The sequence below is a fragment of the Hesperophylax consimilis genome, chromosome 21 (assembly GCF_061612785.1).
Source record: "Hesperophylax consimilis isolate HC1 chromosome 21, BYU_Hcon_1.0, whole genome shotgun sequence".
Taxonomy (NCBI): domain Eukaryota; kingdom Metazoa; phylum Arthropoda; class Insecta; order Trichoptera; family Limnephilidae; genus Hesperophylax; species Hesperophylax consimilis.
The window spans coordinates 3,778,819-3,799,750 of NC_142856.1; the positions used below are offsets into that span (position 1 = coordinate 3,778,819).

The window sequence follows — 20,932 nt, forward strand, 5'->3', positions numbered from 1 at the left end:
GATATTTTTCAATTTTTGTACTGTTTTGTATGTGAAACTTATAATGTTGATATCAAAATACCAATTTAAATTTGTACCTATTAACTTCCACCTATGTATTGTAAGTTCCTCTCATCCTAAAATGAGTTTAGTAACTCATCGGAATTGTTCTAACAAGAAATAAAAATAATAAATAAACAAAAACAAAAAATTAAATTCCGAACGGTCAGAAATAATAACAAGTTTATTCTAGAATGTGGAGAAGTTTATAAAATCCCACACATTTTATAAAACATATATGATAATATATGTAGCGACACGCTATTAGCCATAGGGCTACATGCAACACGCCCAACTGCCGCCGCCACTGGCGTCGCACAGTGGGCTGAAAATCACCTTTCATAGACATAGAGACTTGAATTTTCAAGGGTATTTTTTTTGGCTAGAAATGGATTCTGCTGATCATTAATAAAATTTCGTACGAAGCAATTGCGTGTACAAATGAAGGAATTATCATTTTTTTAAGAAAAAATTGTATGGCACTGACATTAAAAATGAGACTATCTCTGGTATCATAAGGTTGGCCATTATATCCTTACACACAGATATACTACTATTTATTTGTATTTTTTTGACATACTTCGTATTGTGACGCAACTTGCGATTCTTTTTTTAAAAATCGTCAACATAAAAACTTTTTTTATGTTGATGATTCATTTTAATGCTTAAATGCTTTACATATCTAGCCAAAAAAAAAATACCCTATCCAATTCCGGCCATGAAAAATCATTAATCATCTCTCGCTAGCGATCCGTTCACCGTAACTGTTGCTCCAGCATCATTTTAGAAAAAGTATGGTCTAATGACTCCGATGGACATAAACCGCGCCAAACAGTCACACGTTGAAGATAGAGAGGCCTTGAACAATAACTCTTGAGTTTTACGAGCCCCAGATGCGACAATTTTGCTTGTTGACGAAGCCACCGAGGTGGAAATGGGCCTCATCACTCAAGATGATTTGCATTTGATTCACTCAAGTGAATTTTAATAACTTCAATGCATTGTTGAAGCGTGTATTGTTTTTACCATTTTTATTAATGGCGTAGTTTTTACTTGTCAAATGTCAAAAAATGATAGCTTCAAAAGTAACATCTACCGATATAGCGGGCTGTTCAAAATAACACCTCTTATTGGAAAACCCTGTATTTGAGACCTGCAGTGTGATGACAGCTAATCTACGATGGGAGACTGCACCAGACGAAGAACATATAGTGATGTTCATACGAATAACGAGTGAACTTTAATAACGCAGTATATAATTTGGTTTTTCCGCGCTGTTACAGCGTCGCGACGTTATTATCGGAGGCGTAATCGTTAGCTATTTTATCGGTCTCATTGTGCAACAGCTGTAGAATTATCAGAGCTTCATGTAGCACGAAATCTTAAGTATTAATAAGCTTACTTTAAACGAGTTTAAACGATGGGTGAACATATAAATAACAGAAATTTAACAGATTAATTTTGAATTGGATGATTAATGAAATTCTTGTAATTCGTAACTTAATCTACATAATAAAATACTCAAGTATCTTAAAGACAGTATTATTATTAGTTTTTTATGTTGACTACCAGGCTTAAGTAACTAGGTCATAAACAAGAGTCTCAGTTAAATCAGAAGGATAAACAATTAAACAAAATAATGAATCTTCTTGCGTCGTGAAATAAATTAATCTTAGTGCCACTGCGGGTTAAATCCTTTATTCTTTAAGGCGATCCACTACGTCGTGGAATATTTTAAATTGAGCCGCTATCAATAACAACCCTTACGTAGATGGCGATAATGTTTAAATTCCCGCTTAACACCATCCTCCTGTTTTGATTTATGCAAGAAAAAAACATAGCCAAAAAGTGCCTTTTATTTTATTTTGTGGATGTTCAGGCAAAAATTTTTTTTCGATCATTTTATAAATAACTTAATTTTCCACATTATAAAATAAAATCATAACCGAAAATAGGTTCGTAAGTAGGAGGATTTGAACTTTAAAGTAGTTTTCATAGGCTTTAAACATAATTTTTTTCTGAGCTTATAAAAAGACTTATCTAAAAAATACTCGATTATTTCAAAGTCCAAGATGTATTCTACTCGCAGTATTTAATTACAGCATCTGAAAAATTTCTAGGCGACCAAATTTTCAAACCAAAAACACATGATTTTGCATTACTACGTATGGCATCGCTTTAATAACCATTCAAGTGCTCGCGTCAATAACTGTAATATGAGTTGAGTGATTGGTATTAGTGTTGGAAATTTCAACCCTCATTTAAAAAATCATACTTCTGAATTTTAATAGCGATACATGTAAACTGATTATAGTTCTATATGGCCAATGAACTCACCTATATATTACTGTTTTTACTATATTTTTAGAGTTTAAAAAATAATATAAAAAAATCGTAAATGAGCGAATTTTGCCAGTCAAAACTGGCATATTATGGCGTTCGATCACTCAAGACGTTTTGCAAACTCGGCATAATATGTCGAAACTTACTCGAGTGGTCAAAAAACTAGAATAAATCAATACAAAAAAAAATTCTAGCTGTATCCCACCATGCGTTGCTGTAGCTCAGTATATCTGTGCAGATCGATAAACAATAGATAAGTGTTTCTTTTACGTCCAACAAATGGACCTGAAAGTTAAAGGTTAAAAACTGGATTGCAGGCCTAACTAATGAATTAACTGGTTTCCTGATAAACTTTTAGTGAATTACGAATATACTATCACAATGTCGGAACACGTGTTCATGAAAATCCGTATATTGTCGTATTTATGTCGCAGTATTATACATTATAAAGGCGCGTGCACTTATGTCGCATTTATGTCGCTTGATTATAAATCATGACGAAATGCGAAAATAATCGGATTTTCAAGAACACGTATTCCGACATTCCGACAACCAGGGCGATACTAAGAGTACCTACCACTCTGAGCACCAAAAAAAGCATTTAATCCAACCTCAGCGTGTATGACGAGTATTTAAGCCCCCGCATTCCGAATTTATACCGATTTATGACATTTATCTTTTTCACACTTTATATTCCTAAAAAAATTAATGTTATTTTTTAAGATAATATCTATATATACGTACATTTGTAAAGCCGAAACGGTAATTATATGAAATTCCGTCGATGGAAAAAAATCACAAAGGTAGCTACGAAAATTATTAAAAACACGTTTGTTCTGTAATTTAATATGTTATAGGTGTGAAAAAATGCACAGTGTTTATACTTTCACCATTTTCGCTTGTTTATTATCGTTTTTTAATATAAACGCGCTCCTCTTACATTCTTCTTACATCCCGATTCCAACCATCTTTGAATACTTACTACGGGACCTTAACGGAACAACTAAAGAAAGAATCACTCATTTTTACACAGTTATCAAGTTAAACAGAAGAAGGTCATTCCAAGAATGTGAACCAAGAACTTTGAATTAAATAAACAAGAAAAAAAAACTTTTTTACCTGAAGATGAAAGTTTCGTTAAAGACAGGGTTGAGATTCTTCCTGTGAACTTTGGTTTGGAACTTCTTCTTCCTGTCTGGGAGCAGGAAAGCCTTGATGTAGGGGTCGCTGCTCCCTGTTACGTCCTTGATGGGCAGGTCACGTGCTTCCAGGACCTGAATTCATTAAAGGGAAGTAGGTTAATTACGTGTAAGGGCGGGGGCGGTAAGGAAATGGGCGGAGCGAGTAATAAAAAGGGGTATTTGAGCGGAATGGCGAAGTTGCTTACGGTTCTGCGAACTTGTCATGGAAATTAAGGGTAAACGTAACGTAAGTTATAATCTTCAAGTTCATAGATTTTAAGACTAACTTGCAAAAAGTGTATTTTATAAAATAATTTAATAAACACCATCAATGAAGGCGAATATTATAACGTACGTTACGTTTACCCTTACGTATTTTATGTAACTGGGTTTACAGAACTTTAAATGTAATGTAAGGCTATCTGCCTAGTTCCTTATACAAATGAAATGTTTTTTTTAAATGTGAATACTGCACAAGAGTGCCAACAGCTCCCAACCGTTTCGAGCAAGTGATACTATGGCATCCCCAATTATGGTATGTTGTGGGGCTAAAGGTAGCAGAAAGAGGAATGAGACGGGAAGAGGAAGTGGGGAAGTATGTAGTCATATAGATCTGGTCACCAAACACTGCTAAAGCCGTTTTTAAGTATGTTTTTAAATCTGAATAGTTGTCTTTTATTAAGGCGATACTGGAGTATCTTCCACTCTGGAACGTGTCATAAACATTGAATTAATTAACTATGAAACTAAAATTAATTAAATAAACATCACTCGGATTTGAAACCACGACCTCTGGATTTGTAGTCGTGAGCCTTACCCGGAGACCGTCAAATATATCTAATCCTTATTTTTTTAGTACAGACTAAGCGACACTGTAACGCTGTCCAAAACGTTGGCAAAAGATAGAGGAAGCGGCATAATAACCCAAAAATTAATCACTATTACCGCCATTAGAAACATCGATATTTCCTGCAAATCTCCTTGAATGTGTTAAGTCCTTTATTTTTGGTTCTCAACTTTAGCGTTACACAATAGCTGGTTAAAACGGCAAAATCATTTTCCCAACCGTTTTAATAATTAACACCGAGTGTTATTTCAAATAATTCCTGGAAGTGAAGCTCCGAGGCTGGGATGATAAAGGTTCGAAACTCGACAACTATTCTACATGATTTAACGGAAATTACCAAGGACGTGCCGACCAAATTTACGGATGAATATTTAGACAATGGATGAAAAACAAATGTTCGTGATTTTCAGAATTTGGGAATGGCCTCGTCTAATCGAAGCAGATAACACTATCAATATTATTCACTTGGTTGGTATTTGACATAACTAACCAAATAATTTAGATTCACCACTGATATTATAGAAAGCTGTTAATGGTACATATACAATTCACAGAAAAGTAATGGATTTATTAATGGTTTCGTCCATACGAACAACGCACAAAGCACTGAGCTGTTTCCTTTATTTTAATTTTCGACTTGCCATTTTGAAAGAGTTTAACAGAGAAAGGAAGCGAAGGTTGCTAGGAACATTATACCATTTACGCAGAAAACTACATCACACTACTGACTTTACAAAAGTAGCTATTGAAGATGTGATGTTATTTCACTTCATTCCCATTCTATTGATCTCATTACACCAGATTTATTATATTTTCTATTTCTTTTATATTGAGTTCAAGTCGTTTTAGCGATAAAACCCTTGTATCTAATAATGTGTAAATATTATTACCAAATCTTCAAAGAACTATAAAACTACAATTATTATATACAACTCTATTATTGGAGAACACTTTGTCTATGACTAACGCTTCTTTTCTAATACAACAACAGAGAACAAAATAAGTTGCGAATTCTCCAAAATAGAGCAATGCGAAAAAGAAATTCATCAGTAAGTACGATGTTAAAAGGAACTAAATCGGCTAACAGTGAAACAAATGATAACCTTGAACGCGGTGATATTTATACATACAATAATAAACAACCTGTTACCAAAATACTTTTCTAACAAAATTACATTCAACAAGGACATTCACAGACATAACACAAGGAAGCGCAATGAAATCAGGCTACTAAAAAAGGACTAAAAGGACAAAATAGTTTATAATGCAAGAATAATCATTATAATGAATCAAGTATTATAATTCGCTGACGCAAACTTTAAAGTCTGCATCAATTGATAGATTCAAGATGTATAGTAGGAGCCACGTCAAGCAAGAGAAAATGTAGTATGTAAGATATAAATGATTAATAAAATAACATTAATAAACCAAAAAAGTTTTTATCAAGAAATAGCTCTTACTTAATCAACCCTCGACTAATTATGAATACCAATTACCACTGTCTAGAATGTGTAGACTGGTCAACTCAAGACACGAAATGATTTTTGTCAGTCAATAACAAATGAAGAAATATTATAAATGTTACGATTTCTAGTGAGGCTTTCACTTGACTTGTAACTTCAAGACCTCACTAAAAGTCGTAACATACTACAATATTTAGTATGTTACGACTTGTAGTGAGGTCTTAGTTTGACTTGTAACTTCGATGCTCTTATGTTTATTTCTATCTTAACTTAATCCATATTCGATCCTGTACTTATAATGTACATTCATCTTCATTTCATATTACTTATTTGGTAAATTAGATGTAGGTTTGCCAATAAATAAATAAACTAAACCCGTCTAATAACCCTCAAATTTCACGGTTCTTTGTTACTGATGTTTTTTTAAATTAGCACGTAAAACTTTAAAGAAAGTTTAAAAAGAGAATATTTAAAAATATCCGACAGACCTGCAAGTTTACCAACCGTAAAAAGGATTTTAACCAAACTTTTGCTTAAGAAACTTTGATCTCTGAACGTTATCTTTTATCACGGAAACGTGGGATTATAAAAGGCAAAGTAGTGAAATATTATCAAGGAGCGCGCAGATCCTACGGTCGATTGATAGCAACGTCCTACTTCAAGGTTGGGAACCATTTCATCCTGGAAGGACGTGTAAACCCTTTTGCCGCCCCTATATAAATATTGTTCCATTGTCCCACGACAAGCGTATTTTACTTTTTATTTATTTTTTTATATTGCGTAGGGTTTTATCACTTTGATATTGTAATTTAATACAAAAACAATAAAACATTGTTATGTTATGTTACAGACCTGAAAAGTCCTAATGTATGTGTATTTTTTTAATGTAAATTTCGCCTAAGAGTCCCAACTGCTCCCACACATCTGGAGCCAGTAAGACTATGGCAACCCCAATTAGGGTATGTTGTGAGGCTGAAGGCAGTAGAGGAAAGTAGGCAGGGGAAAGAGATGAGAAAGAGGATAGGGGAGAAGTACCTGACTATTCAGATTTGATCACCAAACACGGCTAAAGTAATTTCCAGTATAGTTTCATTTCTAAATGGTGGTCTCACGCCAGGGCGATACTGAGAGTTTTATTCACTCTGAAGCTCGGCTAAGTTTTTGGAAGTTATTTTTAGTGAAAAGGTCTAGGTCTTAAGGTTCAACGCTTAATTAAATAATTGTGTATTAATTAAAAAGAATAAGGAAATGTAAATATCTATGTAAAAAAAATGGAAAAAAAACAAATGAAATACCCCAACCTCGGAGGTTGTGTACGTAAATACCTACTATCTAACTAGCGGTTTATACAGAGTGAATTAGGTTGGGGTATATTCTCTGTCCGTTTTAGCTTTTGATCAAATTGTAAGCGCTTATATTACGCAGATGTATAGTAAATTTCTCCATGCAAATATACAATCACCGAATTTGAAAACATACCTTGACAATGAGTGCTTCAATTTCTTGGTCGTATCTAAGAGCAAAATGCAGCTTTCCACAGAATTCGAGATCCCCGGAGTCTGTGGAAGATTGCCTCATCAGCTCGTTCTTGTATAGTTCCGGCTAGAAAGAAATGAAAATAAAAAACATTATTATCTCACGTTTTGAAAATCTGCCCAAAGTTACTTGGAAAAACGCGAGAGTAACTGCTTAGTTTTGCTCACAACAGGTACGAGTTCAACTATATCTTAAAATAAATCAATTCCATGGTTTCATGAGAAAACAAAACAATAACGAAACAGAACAGTAACAAAAGAGAACAGTAACAAAACAGAACATTAACGAAAGAGAACAGTAACAAAACAGAACATTAACAAAAGAGAACTGTAAAAAACAGAACAGTAACAAAACAGAACATTGTAGAAATGTGAAGAAAAAGAACTATAAAAATAAACTGACTCAATCTAGCCATTCTTTTTATCTATTTATTTGTTTTTGGAAATGTCGACAGCAAATCTAAAAATTAACATATCACATATATTAATAAAAATGGTTACCTATGCAATTTATGGACCATAAAACTGCTGATAGTGAATGATATAAGTGTTACAATATATGTGATTTTTTTTTGTTATAAAATGCTAGTCCCTGCAGGTGGCTTTTTGATGGGTTTCGACCAATTTAGTCAAGTTTTTCCCCTTTATATGTACAACAGCAATTATAAGCAGCAAAAAACCCGCTAGGCGGCACTTAGTTGGGCTTCACCCAGTTTAAGTGATATTAACAACAGTTAGATTTAATAGGTAGATATTAGGTCAATGAGTAGATAATAGTAAGACATTCTGTAGTAGTCAGAGCGCGGACAATGAGTGGAACACACTTTACCCCAACATAAATCTCGTCAACGAGAAAAATGTTTCCTCTCCCATACCACCGAAATGATTTCATTTTTAAATCGAAATTGCAAAATATATATATGTAATTCGGAAATAAAAAAATAACAACAATATTACAAATAACTTTGCTGAAATAATATTATACTCTTACCGAAATATTGTCAAAGTAATTACATTTTTTTAAAATATATCAAGAATTATTTTATTGGGATATATACTTGAGGCCCTGAAGAAAATAAACTAATAAATTCCCAATTTTGATATCTACTCAACAGGAGTTAATTTGTTTTTGAGGACTTTTGTCATATTTGAAACACGTAATAAATTGGTCGCGTGTTAGATGAATTATTTAAGTCTATGAAATGCGTTTTCGTTTTCTTTCAATTCTATGAGCTTCAAAAATTCAACTACGCTTGTTCCTCTGTCCTATCGGACATTTCCAATTTTCGATAGGACATTTACAGTGTCCGACTGGACATTTCCTCTGTCCGACTGGACATTTCCTCTGTCCAACTTGACATTTCTTCTGTCCGACTTGACATTTCTTCTGTCCGACTTGACATTTCCTCTGTCCGACTGGACATTTCCTCTGTCCGATCGGACATTCCCAATGTTCCAATGGCTTGGTATATTTTTTTAATTTTCAAGGAACTTCAGAAAACGTGATTCTTTACAAACTTCAAATATTTAACATGTAATTGTGTATAATTTTTACTGTAATGTAATTAATCCAATGGATTTCTAACTTTCTAAAACGTATATTATTAGAAATTATCCAAAAATTATATGAGCAGAAACGATGTTTTTGAAGAAATCTCGTATTACATGAGGCGATCCAAAAATAGTACATTTTCTAACGGTACGACGGCAAAGGAAAATAATTTTTAAATATGTTTTTGGTTCCAGTTTTGGTCGCAGGCAAATTTTGTAACGGTATTTCAGTAAGAAATCGGGATGATGTTTTTAAAAATTCACTTATCGAAATAAAAACATTTGTGAATGCCTATATAATATACATATGTTGTATAACATTGTCTAAGGCCTTTATCCCACGGGTCGGTATGCAATCGATATAAACCGAGTGCTGCAAGACCCTGCGCAGAAAATTAAGTCCGTTATAGTACGGTCTGCAGCTCAGTTCCGCGTTTAAATTTTCTGCGCAGTGTCGATTGCTTACCGAAATTGTGCATTTTGACAAGAATTTTAAATTCAAACAATTTGAGAGCTCTAAAAATTTAAAATTAGCATTTACATATAAAATCTGTTTTTTTATACATTTTTTTGTTCATAGGCACAGCTAAAATTTTCGAATTTTATAAAAGCCGAAAGGAACCGATTCCAAAAATATTTTAAAGTGTCCTTAATGTCACAGAAATAAGTTGACAAAAGGTTTACAGTAGATGGAAAAATGCATTTTTATATCTAAATAAAAACTTCCAAAAAATATATCGCATATATCTTCGTAAGTGAAATTGAGTTCATAAGTTAGATTTTTCGTTCTGCTTTCTGATCTTTCTGATTTTTTACTCGATATTTGGAAATGTTTCTTGGAAAATTGGTTGGAATTTTTTTTTAAAGAAATTTTCTTGATATTATGTGAAGTTTTGAAATTTTAATTTTCTAAAAAAAAAATCAAGACTACTAAAAAATCTTAAAGCTTAAGCACGGAAAATGAGTCTGGAAATTATTAAAAAAAACATTTATCATTGTGATATCATGTGAAGTATGGTATTTTAATGTTAGGAAATTTGTAATATATCGAGAAAATTGAATGGTGGTCTATCTATAATGTCGAGTATCTTCCACACTTTAAAATATACTATGTATGGTTTTGTATGAGTAAATTGTAAAATAACAAAAATTAATCAAATAAAATTTACCTTGGCTCGCCAGGATTTGAAACCACTACCTCCGGCATTCGCGAGAATTACCCTCGATCACGGAGGGCGTCAGTGAGTCTTTGAGTCAGTGAGTCGCGTTGTCCCGTATAATATAGTTACAAATGTCAACGTGGTAACAATTTAATTTTAATGTTTAGATTTTTAACATGTTCTGTTTTATCCTTCTTCTGTTTTATCCCGTTCCCCTATTCATGATTTAGTATGGTAATCTGTCAGGATGATGATGGATAATGAATAAATTTGGCGAAATAATTTGAATTAATAAATTTACATATTTGTTGCACAATTTTTTTTTACCTTAAATGATTTTTCGTTTTCGGGAAAATCAACAATCCATCATTCATCATTCAAACAGGCAGTTATAAGTTAACGCACATCTTTTATCGCCCAGTAAACCCTGCAAATACCATACCTACAGCGTTTGCTGCACCATCGAAAATATGTCGGTTATTTGCAATGCTGAAAAGCACACTTTAACGATTTTTTCTTCTCAGAATAATTACACTGTGCAAGAATTTATTAAAATCAGGTTTATTGTTTGTAGATGCGTTTTTTATTAATACGTTTTATAAAGAAACAATATTTTGACCACTCAGGCCTCTGACATATTTCTTAAAGACGCTGTCAGATGATCAGAGAGTTTTTTTGTATTTCCGCTTTACTATAAAATCCAAATAAATGGAATATTTCAAGATGTAACTGAAAAATAATAAATATTTTTGAAAGGTTAAAAAAATTTGCTTTCAAATTTTGTTAAAAGAAAAAACTCGAATAATTTTTGTAATATCAAAATCTAGAATGCGAACATAATAAGTTTCAAAAATGACTCAGTTTAAGTTTTTTATTATATTTCGTATAAACTCTGAATTAAAATTACTCAAAGTAAAAAAATATTAGAAAAATGAACAAAAACATTAATATCACTTCACTTTTTTGTGGTTTCGTTTAAAAATAATTATTAAAAAATTCTCAAAATTTCATAATTTTTTCTCAAATTTTGGTCGAAAGTTTTGGTTTCATAGAGGTGTACATTTCAATTATGTTGTGGTTAATTTCTATATTTTAATATAGGCGTGGTATTTTTTCCTTTCTAACATTTTTAAAATTGTATTACTCACCATGAGAGTAAGGGAGATACAACGATTTCTATTAAACCATATGAGCTGTTCTCAAAAGCGAACAGATTAACTCAACGGATAATAGCTATGGCGTGACAGTGTTTTAGAGGAATTCGCCCCCCTCAATAGCAGACGTCAAAAGTTTCTTAAAGCTTGGCACATAATTAGAACTATGAAGAGCAAAACCATTTTCATGTTATTATACAGAAATTGTTCGCCATCCCTACCCTGGACCAATAATTACTCTACGAAGTAAGTCATTAAAAGTGCGTGAATTTCTTATCGATTTGAAATACATATATTAATCTCTAATATATTTACAATCGACATGATACATACTCAGGGTTTGAAATTGCGGAATTTTGAATTTCGACTCAGTTCCTTAGTTTGACAGGGTTCAAACTACTGTCGGAATTCTGTCACATTAGCCTCGCGGTTTAGCTAATCTACGGAACGTGTAATATATTTTCGCCACCATCTCAATATATTTAACACATGAACAGTAGTGATTCAAATACGCCAACGCATTTACACTGTAAATTTATATTTTTACATTTAAATCGTTACACTTACCACGTTAATTTAATTCTGGTGTATTATTAGGTTTGACTATATTTTATTTTCTGTTAGATAAATATGTTTTATACCGCAATACTACCATTGGGTTTCAAAACGAAATTCAAGATGAAACTGCTTTTCGTAATCTAATTGTTGGGAGTTCTGGCGAAATTTATCAAAGAAAAAAACGTCAAAGACAAAAGATACCTGCTCTATTATGTTTAAAATAACAGATAAAACATTTCTTTCAAAATCTGTCTACGAAGATTTAATAAAAAGTTGCTTTAGTGGTTTCCAAACGAATTCGCGGAATTTCTAGTTTTAATGGTTTCCTAATCCAAAACTCACAAAGCGGAAAGCTTTTTTCATGGAATTTAAAGTTTTAGTGGTTTTACAACTAGTTTTAGTGGTTTCCTAACTAATTTTGTGGTTTGATAACCTTTGTGCCCGAATGAGGAAGGCGTACTCTAACGGAATTGACAGTTTTTAGTGGTTTGACTTTTGGTCGAACGAAGCAAAAAGGCATAATTTCATGGAATTTCTAGTTCTAGTGTTTTCTTAACCCAAAGTGCCCGAAGCAGAAAGGCTTACATTCATACCTCCGTAAAAAAATCAGAATTTCATTTTTTAAATTTTCAAAATCAATAAAATATACGTTTCCGGCGTTGCCCGAGCTTTACATATTCAAATCCGACATCGACAGTGCCCTTTCACTTGTTTTGAAGGTCAGGTGGGAAATATTTCGACAATCTCGGTATAAAACTGTTGATTTGTATGAACAATCATATCTACGCCGACCGCTCACCCGCCACACACACTTTTCTTTATATAACTAGAGAGATAGATACATTTCAGAATATTATTAGGAAATCCCTTATTGATATTTTTTTCTCTTATTTCCACTAACTACATTTAAAAATAGCTACTCGTATCAGATATGAAATGGATTTTATGTTACACTCGCAATCAAGGCGTACAAATAAAGTATGAAATATTAATAGCTAGGCTGAGAGTAAAAATAAAATTGTGGTGTATTTCATGAAACATAAGGAAAAAAATAAGCTTATTTTTGGAGACGTGTAGGTAGTAACTGTCAACAAGTATTTTGATAACAAAGCCAATAAGCTTATTATTTTTAGAAAACAACGCATTAATACATTAAGAATTATTTACTGAAATTTATTTACTTACTTTAAAAAAATCTTTGATACATTTATTTACATGGGTAAGGTAATTTGAAGTATTTAGAAGTGAAAACTTTCATTTGAGTAGGTATTAAATTATTATTATAAGCACTACTTAGTCGCTTTGAAGTAATAGTACATATTTTTATTTATTTTTTATTTATTAATTTTCTTTAAGTAATTTGTACATTTATGTTTACAAATTACTAATTATTTTTTTTACACATAAATATACTATATTTTTCCTTGCTTGATGTGGCTCCTACACAACATCTTGAACTTTCTAATTGGGGCAGACCTTAGGTTTTCCGGCAGCGCATTATAGTATTTCATCCCTTTATATAGAATACTATTCTGAGTATTTGCCTTATCCTTTTTTGGTAGCCTGATTTCATTGCACGTCCTTGTTTTATGTTTGTGTATGTCCTTGTTGTATACAATTTTATTTGAAAAATATTTGGGTAGCACGTTGTTTACTATTTTGTGTACAAATATCATCGTGTTCAAGGTCAACATCTATTTCACCGTTAGCCAATTTAGTTCCTTTAACATTTTATTCACTTTTTAATATCTATTTCGTTTGAGTATTGTTCTCATTGCCCTATTTTGGAGAATTTTAAATTTATTTTGCTCTCGGTCGTTACACAGGAAAAGGATAGTTGAACAGTAGTTAAAATGTGGATCAATAATGGAGTTATAAATGGTGATAACAGCTTTCGGACAGTTTTTGGCGAATTCTTCCCAAAAAAGATATCTTTTTTTCCAATTTTCTTTTGGGTATATTCAGCATGTTTGTTAAAGTTATGTTTTTCAATCTATTATAACTCCTAAGTATTTTATATCGGTAACATTTTCAATAATTTCACCATCAATTTTGATTTTGCCTTCAATGGATGTCTTTTTATAACCAATTACCATACATTTTGTTTATTGAATTATTTGGCGTGTTCGAAATAAGCCGAAGTAGCTCAGTGGTCCAGAGCACCTGACCGAACATCGGAAGGCGCGGGTTCAATTACCGTCGGTGGCATTTATTTTTACTCGGGAGATATTTTCAATTTGTATTGATATTTCAGGTGATTAATTATTGCTTATAATAATTTGTTATCCTTTGTGCTATGTATAAAACCTTGTCTTATAAAAATTAGTTTTTCATTAAAAAATAATGACTAGGCAATATTTATAAAACTACAAAATAGTGACTTATTTCCTTAGCAAGTGGAACTATGGTATCCCAATTCGGTGGAATTTTGTAAGGATGATTATTATGATTAATAAAGATTTTGAGAAGAAATTCATACGCCCGATTAAGAACCCATGACCTCTGGACTCAAAGTCAAGTGCTTTGACTTTGACGTCACGAAAGCAGCCAAACATTGGATTGTAATAAATTAATTCAAATTTCATGAATTTCTAGGTAGGGCCATACAATATTCTGTTTCGGCTTTAGTATAGTGATGGATAAAATCGGAACCTTTTGATAATCGAAGAATCGAATTATGACGATTCTTTCGATTATTACGATTTCAAATGTGTATAATTTTATTTTTTGGATTCTCTATGTAGTTAAATTCAATTAATTTTTTTTCTATTCACCTGAAATTCCCGTGTCATGGCATTTTGGCAATCTCCGCTATGAAATAATTTTAATCTTCATGTTTTGATTAAATTAAAAAGTAATTATATAATAATAATTAAATAATTATAATAATTATATAATTATAATATTTAAATAATTATTTTCGAATTCTGAACAAAATTTAGAGAAAATGATCGAGGTAGTTAAAAACTTTTCAGATGATATCAAAATGACTTTTGGTTTAGATAAATGTAGAACGATCCATATAGAGAAAGGCAAAATTGTAGATGGGGACGAGAGTATATTTAGAAATTTCCAAATTACTAGTATGAAAAGGGATGAGGTTTATAAGTATTTAGGATACCCACAATCAAATAGATTAGACCATAGTAGTATTAAAAATGATATTAGGATTAAATTTCAAACTAGGATCAGGAAAATTTTAAAATGCAATCTATCTGCTAAAAATTTAGTAAAAGCAATAAATACTTGGGCAATACCTCTATTAACGTACTCATTTGGCATAATTAAATGGTCTAATACAGATTTAGATAACTTAGAAAGATTAATTAGAACTACGCTAACAAAGTTTAATTGCCATCATCCAAATTCAGCTATAGAACGAGTTAATTTACCTAGAAATTTAGGAGGTAGAGGTATAGTCAAAATAACTTCTTTGAAACATAATCAGGTAGAAATGCTAAGAACTTTTTTCCATAGGAAAGCTCATAGCTCAGAAATGCACAAAATAATTTGCAAGGCAGATATAAATATTACACCTTTAAATTTATACGATGAGAATGCCAACATTTTTATTAATCCCAACCAGGAATTATTAGATTCCTGGTCAAATAAAATTTTACACGCAAAACACTTCAATTATCTCAACCAAACGTATGTTGACAAAATTTCGTCAAACAAATGGTTGAGTATTGGAGAGTTGAGCGCAGAAATAGAAGGATTTATGCTTGCCATTCAGGATAGAGTCATTAATACTAAAAATTATAGAAAGCATATAATCAAAGATACAAATCAAATTGATGATTTGTGTAGAAAATGTTTGGCTTTTCCGGAAACTATAGAACATATTATATCGGGATGTTCTATATTAGCACCGTCCGAGTATACATTTAGGCACAATCAAGTTTTAAAAATAATTCACCAAAATTTGGTAATTAAACATAACTTGATTGACTGCCGTAATGTAGTACCATATTATGAATACGAACAAAATTCATTTTTAGAAAACGAATTTTATAAAATATATTATGATAAAACTATACTAACAGACCGAGCTATTAGTCATAATAGACCCGATATAGTTTTACATGACAAAATTAAAAAAATAACTTATATCATTGATGTCGCTATTCCAAATTCCTGTAATATTCAAAAATCTGTTAGTGAAAAAATAAGAAAATACACAGATTTAGGAAATGAAATAAAAAGAATTTGGCATTCTCAGACTATAAAAATATTACCATTCGTTATTTCGGCTACTGGCATTATACCTAGCTCTCTAATTAAAAATTTTGGCGTATTAGATCTATCAAAAAAAAAATATATAAAGATGCAAAAGTCGGTCATTTTGAATACATGTAGGATAACAAAAGATTTTTCAAATATTTATGTTGAGGGATCAGTAGGATTTATAGGCCCTGTTAGAAGTTCTACCGAGCCGAACCCTCTGATATGAAAATATCTGGAGTCGGTGAATTATTTTCCCATTTGATCTCTGGTGAGTTGACGTGTTGTTCTTGTATTGTTTTGTATTTATTTTGCTTGTATAATGCACTTACATAATGTTGATTGACTAGATGATCATTTGTGGAAAAGTGAGTGGAAGGGTTAAGTTTTTCCTTTGGGGAAGATTTAACCCGGACAACTAAATCGGAAGTTTAAATAAAAAATAAAATGGAAAAAAAAAATAAATTATTTAAACATATAATTTATAGTGGAATTCAACAAAGAATTGTCAATATCAAAAAAGATCAACTGTGAAGGTTCTATGTACTTATGACTAGTATACTGGTTCTTACTATTTCAATTTTATGATATATTTCACAGAGCAAACCGGTCTACGATAGAAAGGAATTTTTGCACATTCACACTTGCACTATTTCAATTCATTTGTAGTCAGAGCTCAAAGATTTCAAAGATTCTACGAAATCGAAATCTTATCTATCTAATGGTATTTTGTTCACAGAATAGATGACGTGGGAATGTGTTTTTAATTTTCGTCGATAATTTATGCGGATTCAGGAAAAAATGTTCTGCTCTTGCTATAGTATATGTATGTATTTATGTCTCTTTTATATTTTTTATATTTGTCATTTAAGTGAGCTCTTGCATAATTTTATAATTTTGAAATTGTATTTTAATTTGTTTTCTTTTTGATTTTTTATGTATGAATATGAAAGTATCCTAGGTCTGAGTAGGTTTTTGAAATTGATGTACCCATTTGTATATTAACTGAGTTTTTATAACTGGATTGTTCTCACGTCTATAAAAAACTTGTATAAATAAATAAATAAAAATATTTTATCCATGAAAAATTATTCATATTACTAAACAATATGCAATGAATTTTTAAAAACATCGAAAAATTTCTTTCGATTTTTTTTCTCGAGTAAAAAAAAAACCAATGCAATTTAATTCGAGTAATTAAGCATTGTAATTATTTATACACGTGTGTCTAAAATCATTATTTTAAGAATGTGAAGTTATTGATTTTATTTTCTGAGACGATTATTTCGATTAAATCCTTCACTACTTAAGTGACTATTTTTGGAAATGTCCTTTGAGGTTTCTCCGGTTGTTATGAATAATAAGTTAGTTCGAAACCATCCCCGTAACAGCTCAAGTTCGTTATGAAATTTCTAAAATTATACTTATAAGTCCTAAAATGTTTATCCGTCACAAATTTATATTCGGCTTCGCACGAGTTTAAACACTATTTTTTAGCAATATTTTAAAATTATTGAACATTTTTTGTAAAATAATATGACATTATACTAAACATCCCAGTCTGTTATTTATAACAGCTATTTCAAGAAAAGTTTTGATTAATTCCAATTTTTTTAAATAGTAAGGTAAGTACATACATACAACATTTTAAATATCTATTTCTTTGTTTGACCCCTATATACTAAAAAACTACAAGACATTTTGTTTTGACAAGTTTGTTCTTATTAGTGTCAGGAGTGTTTAGAGAGTGTTTTGAATGATATAAGTGAAAGCATGGGGGGATTCTCCAGTAAGACTTAATACATCATATATGCACCGTAATGAGGTACGATAACAAAGTGGAATTCATGATACCAACAATAAATTAATGGCAGAAAAAGTCGGGAAAACGCCCGAGAAAGACAAGACTCAAATAATTATTATGGTAAAATAGAAAAAGTCGGGGAAACGCCCGAGAAAGACAAGACTCAAAATAATTATTATGGTAAAATAGAAAAAGTCGGGGAAACGCCCGAGAAAGACAAGACTCAAATAATTATTATGGTAAAATAGAAAAAGTCGGGAAAACGCCCGAGAAAGACAAGACTCAAATAATTATTATGGTAAAATAGAAAAAGTCGGGGAAACGCCCGAGAAAGACAAGACTCAAATAATTATTATGGTAAAATAGAAAAAGTCGGGAAAACGCCCGAGAAAGACAAGACTCAAATAATTATTATGGTAAAATAGAAAAAGTCGGGGAAACGCCCGAGAAAGACAAGACTCAAATAATTATTATGGTAAAATAGAAAAAGTCGGGAAAACGCCCGAGAAAGACAAGACTCAAATAATTATTATGTTAAATTAAGGCGTACGAGATAAACGTAGAAAGACGTGTAAGGAAAATGTATGACATGGATGTGAATGGTTAAAGAAATCGAAGATGCCCGAGGAAGATATGGCACGATCAAGTGAAACAAATGATCGGTCAGTGGCTGAGTTGGCATCGTGTTTGGGTCTCCCAACCAGGCGTCGCGTATTCAATTAATCGGCTGGCTAAGTCCTCCATCACAACACAGGCAACATTTTCCGCTTATTGTGGTGGTAGTAGGAGATTTTCAATTATTGTTGGGTTATTCGTAATCCGGGAATGTTTGCGTTGTGTCAAAAAAAATATATTTTGATGCAATAATATTATTTCCACCTTAAAAATGCACCCAGTGGTCAGTTACACTAGAGTTCACAACGCAAAATCTTAATCGTGATCCATTCATAAGTCCCCGAGCAACGACGGGCACACTTGTCAGCTTGTCTAGTAGAAAAATACAGGGTAAACTTGTCGAACTTCGCTGCACGCAAAGGCTCTTGATTGAAACAATAACGCTTGATTTCAACTTAAATATCCAATGGAGACTACTATTTAAGACGGGGGTTTAAGTAAACAGGCACAAAATAGGTTTGTAGGGTGTTAGTTTGGGTTATATTAATAATTTGTGCGTATTTCACAACCTTCAAACATACCTTTGATTGAGAAAAACTGGAACTACAATGCGTCTTTTACCGTCTCCCCCGATATAAATAATTATTTCTTGTGGTAATTAAGTTGAAACCAAGTGCTAATAAGCGTAACTGATTCCGGTTGTGTCCGTCCGTAACTCTGGTTCGATGAATTCTAGAACTCGAATTTGCTTTGGATTTAAGTGTAATTTTCATACAAAATAAGAAATTGATTATCTGTACTCAATATACCAAAAAACAAAGTACAAATGTTGCACTAATCTTAGAAATACAATAAATTTTAATTTCCGAATAACAGTATATGTTAATAATAAGACAGTGACAAAACTAGATCAGTTTAAATAATAATGGATTTCTGAATACTTTTACTTATTTGATTTTTTGGGGTATTATGCCGTATTGAGTTTCCTCCTTCTTCAGCCAAAGTTTTGGACAGCGTTACAGTGTTCATCATCCGAGCAGATATGTGTGTGTGTTTTTGTATGTAGAGACTATGTCGTGTCAGGCGAGTCAATCTTTTAAGGGTAGTTATTTCAGCAAAATTAGTTGAATTTGCGTGGTTTTCGGCGATAAGTTCAGGTGTAGCTTTCAAGTACCGGATACTAAAAACTATTAAGCAACAATCTTCCCAACATTCCTTCCGTTGATATGCTTTGTGTTGACCAGCTCAGGCACGAAGGCTTCATCGAAGCAAGAATCATGTTAGCCTCTCAGAAGACGGGCGTATTGTAGATATCCGGCAAATACTTTAATAGTACACAACTGCTGACCCTGTTCAAATCGCAAGTGCGCCTCACTATCGAATTTGGCAGCCACCTCTGGTCTGGAGCCCCAAAATACCTGAAAAAAAACTTTTGCAGAAATGGGCGGTCCGTTTGATAGATTCTACTATATTTACAAACGGATTGCAGAAACTTGTGCAGAAATGGGCGGTCCGTTTGATAGATTCTATTATATTTACAAACGGATTGCAATCTTTAGAGAACAGGCGTCGGGTAGGTTATGCTGTCCCTTTTCTACCGGTATTATAATGAAAGATGCTTCGAGGAACTAGCGTCATTGATCCTTTCGTATATATTTCATACGTACACGGTTTACATTTGTCACGTGATAATGGATCGCTTCTACGAGTCGTTATTCAGTTCAACAGATCGGCGTTTCATTCCTCCTGCAACATGGGTCTCTTCGTCTCATCAAAAAGACCCTTCACACAGAATCAAAAAATCCAGAATCCAAAGATGACAAATTACTAAGAGAAATTATTTTGTGCGGAGTTAATATAAAAAATCCATCGTCTCTATTAATATTAATGGGGTTTTTGAGGTTTTCAATTACATCCGTAATTAGACGTGCTCGATGAGTTTTGGTTTAGATTACAAAGGTTTAGATTACGTATGGTTTAGATTACAAAAGATGATCTTAATAATCTTCTGATGGTACATTTCTTGTAATTAAACGTACTTTGCTAATTTTTAATAACAAACATTTGTGTTATGAAGAAGTGGAAGATAAAATACGGTTTAATCAGCGAAATTGCTTTAGAGTCTGAATTTCAGTAGTTCTAAAACACAATGCTGGTATTATTTTGAAATATCATAACAAATGAGTAGAGAATATTCCAGGCGAAATTAAATTTTAAGTCATTACTTAAATTTCGTCTGGTTTTAATTTGAAATAAATTAAAAACATAGTTGATATTTTATTAAAAATCTCACTATTCGTGCATTATTTTTACTGCCAAAATGAAATTTTTTTTGAAAATACAACAATTTATTGTTTATAACCACGAAATTTTATTTATTTAATTTTCTATTGACGACCGGTTTCCCTTAGTACAAGCAACTTCCGGATATAAAATAAAAGTGGATTTTAATGTTATC

The 20,932-nt window shown here is 32.0% G+C and overlaps 1 protein-coding gene across 1 annotated transcript in view; it reads right to left on the reverse strand.

Annotated features, from left to right (window-relative positions):
• The window catches only part of LOC149413528 (synaptotagmin-10-like), a 456,392-nt gene that overhangs the window by 212,307 nt on the left and 223,153 nt on the right, over nt 1–20,932 (reverse strand). The window contains exons 5-6 of the mRNA XM_089644730.1: nt 7,353–7,475; nt 3,502–3,656 (exon numbers count right to left, since the gene is read on the reverse strand). Of these exons, the coding sequence (XP_089500856.1) occupies nt 3,502–3,656; nt 7,353–7,475 (278 nt within the window). The remainder of the gene's footprint in view (nt 1–3,501; nt 3,657–7,352; nt 7,476–20,932) is intronic.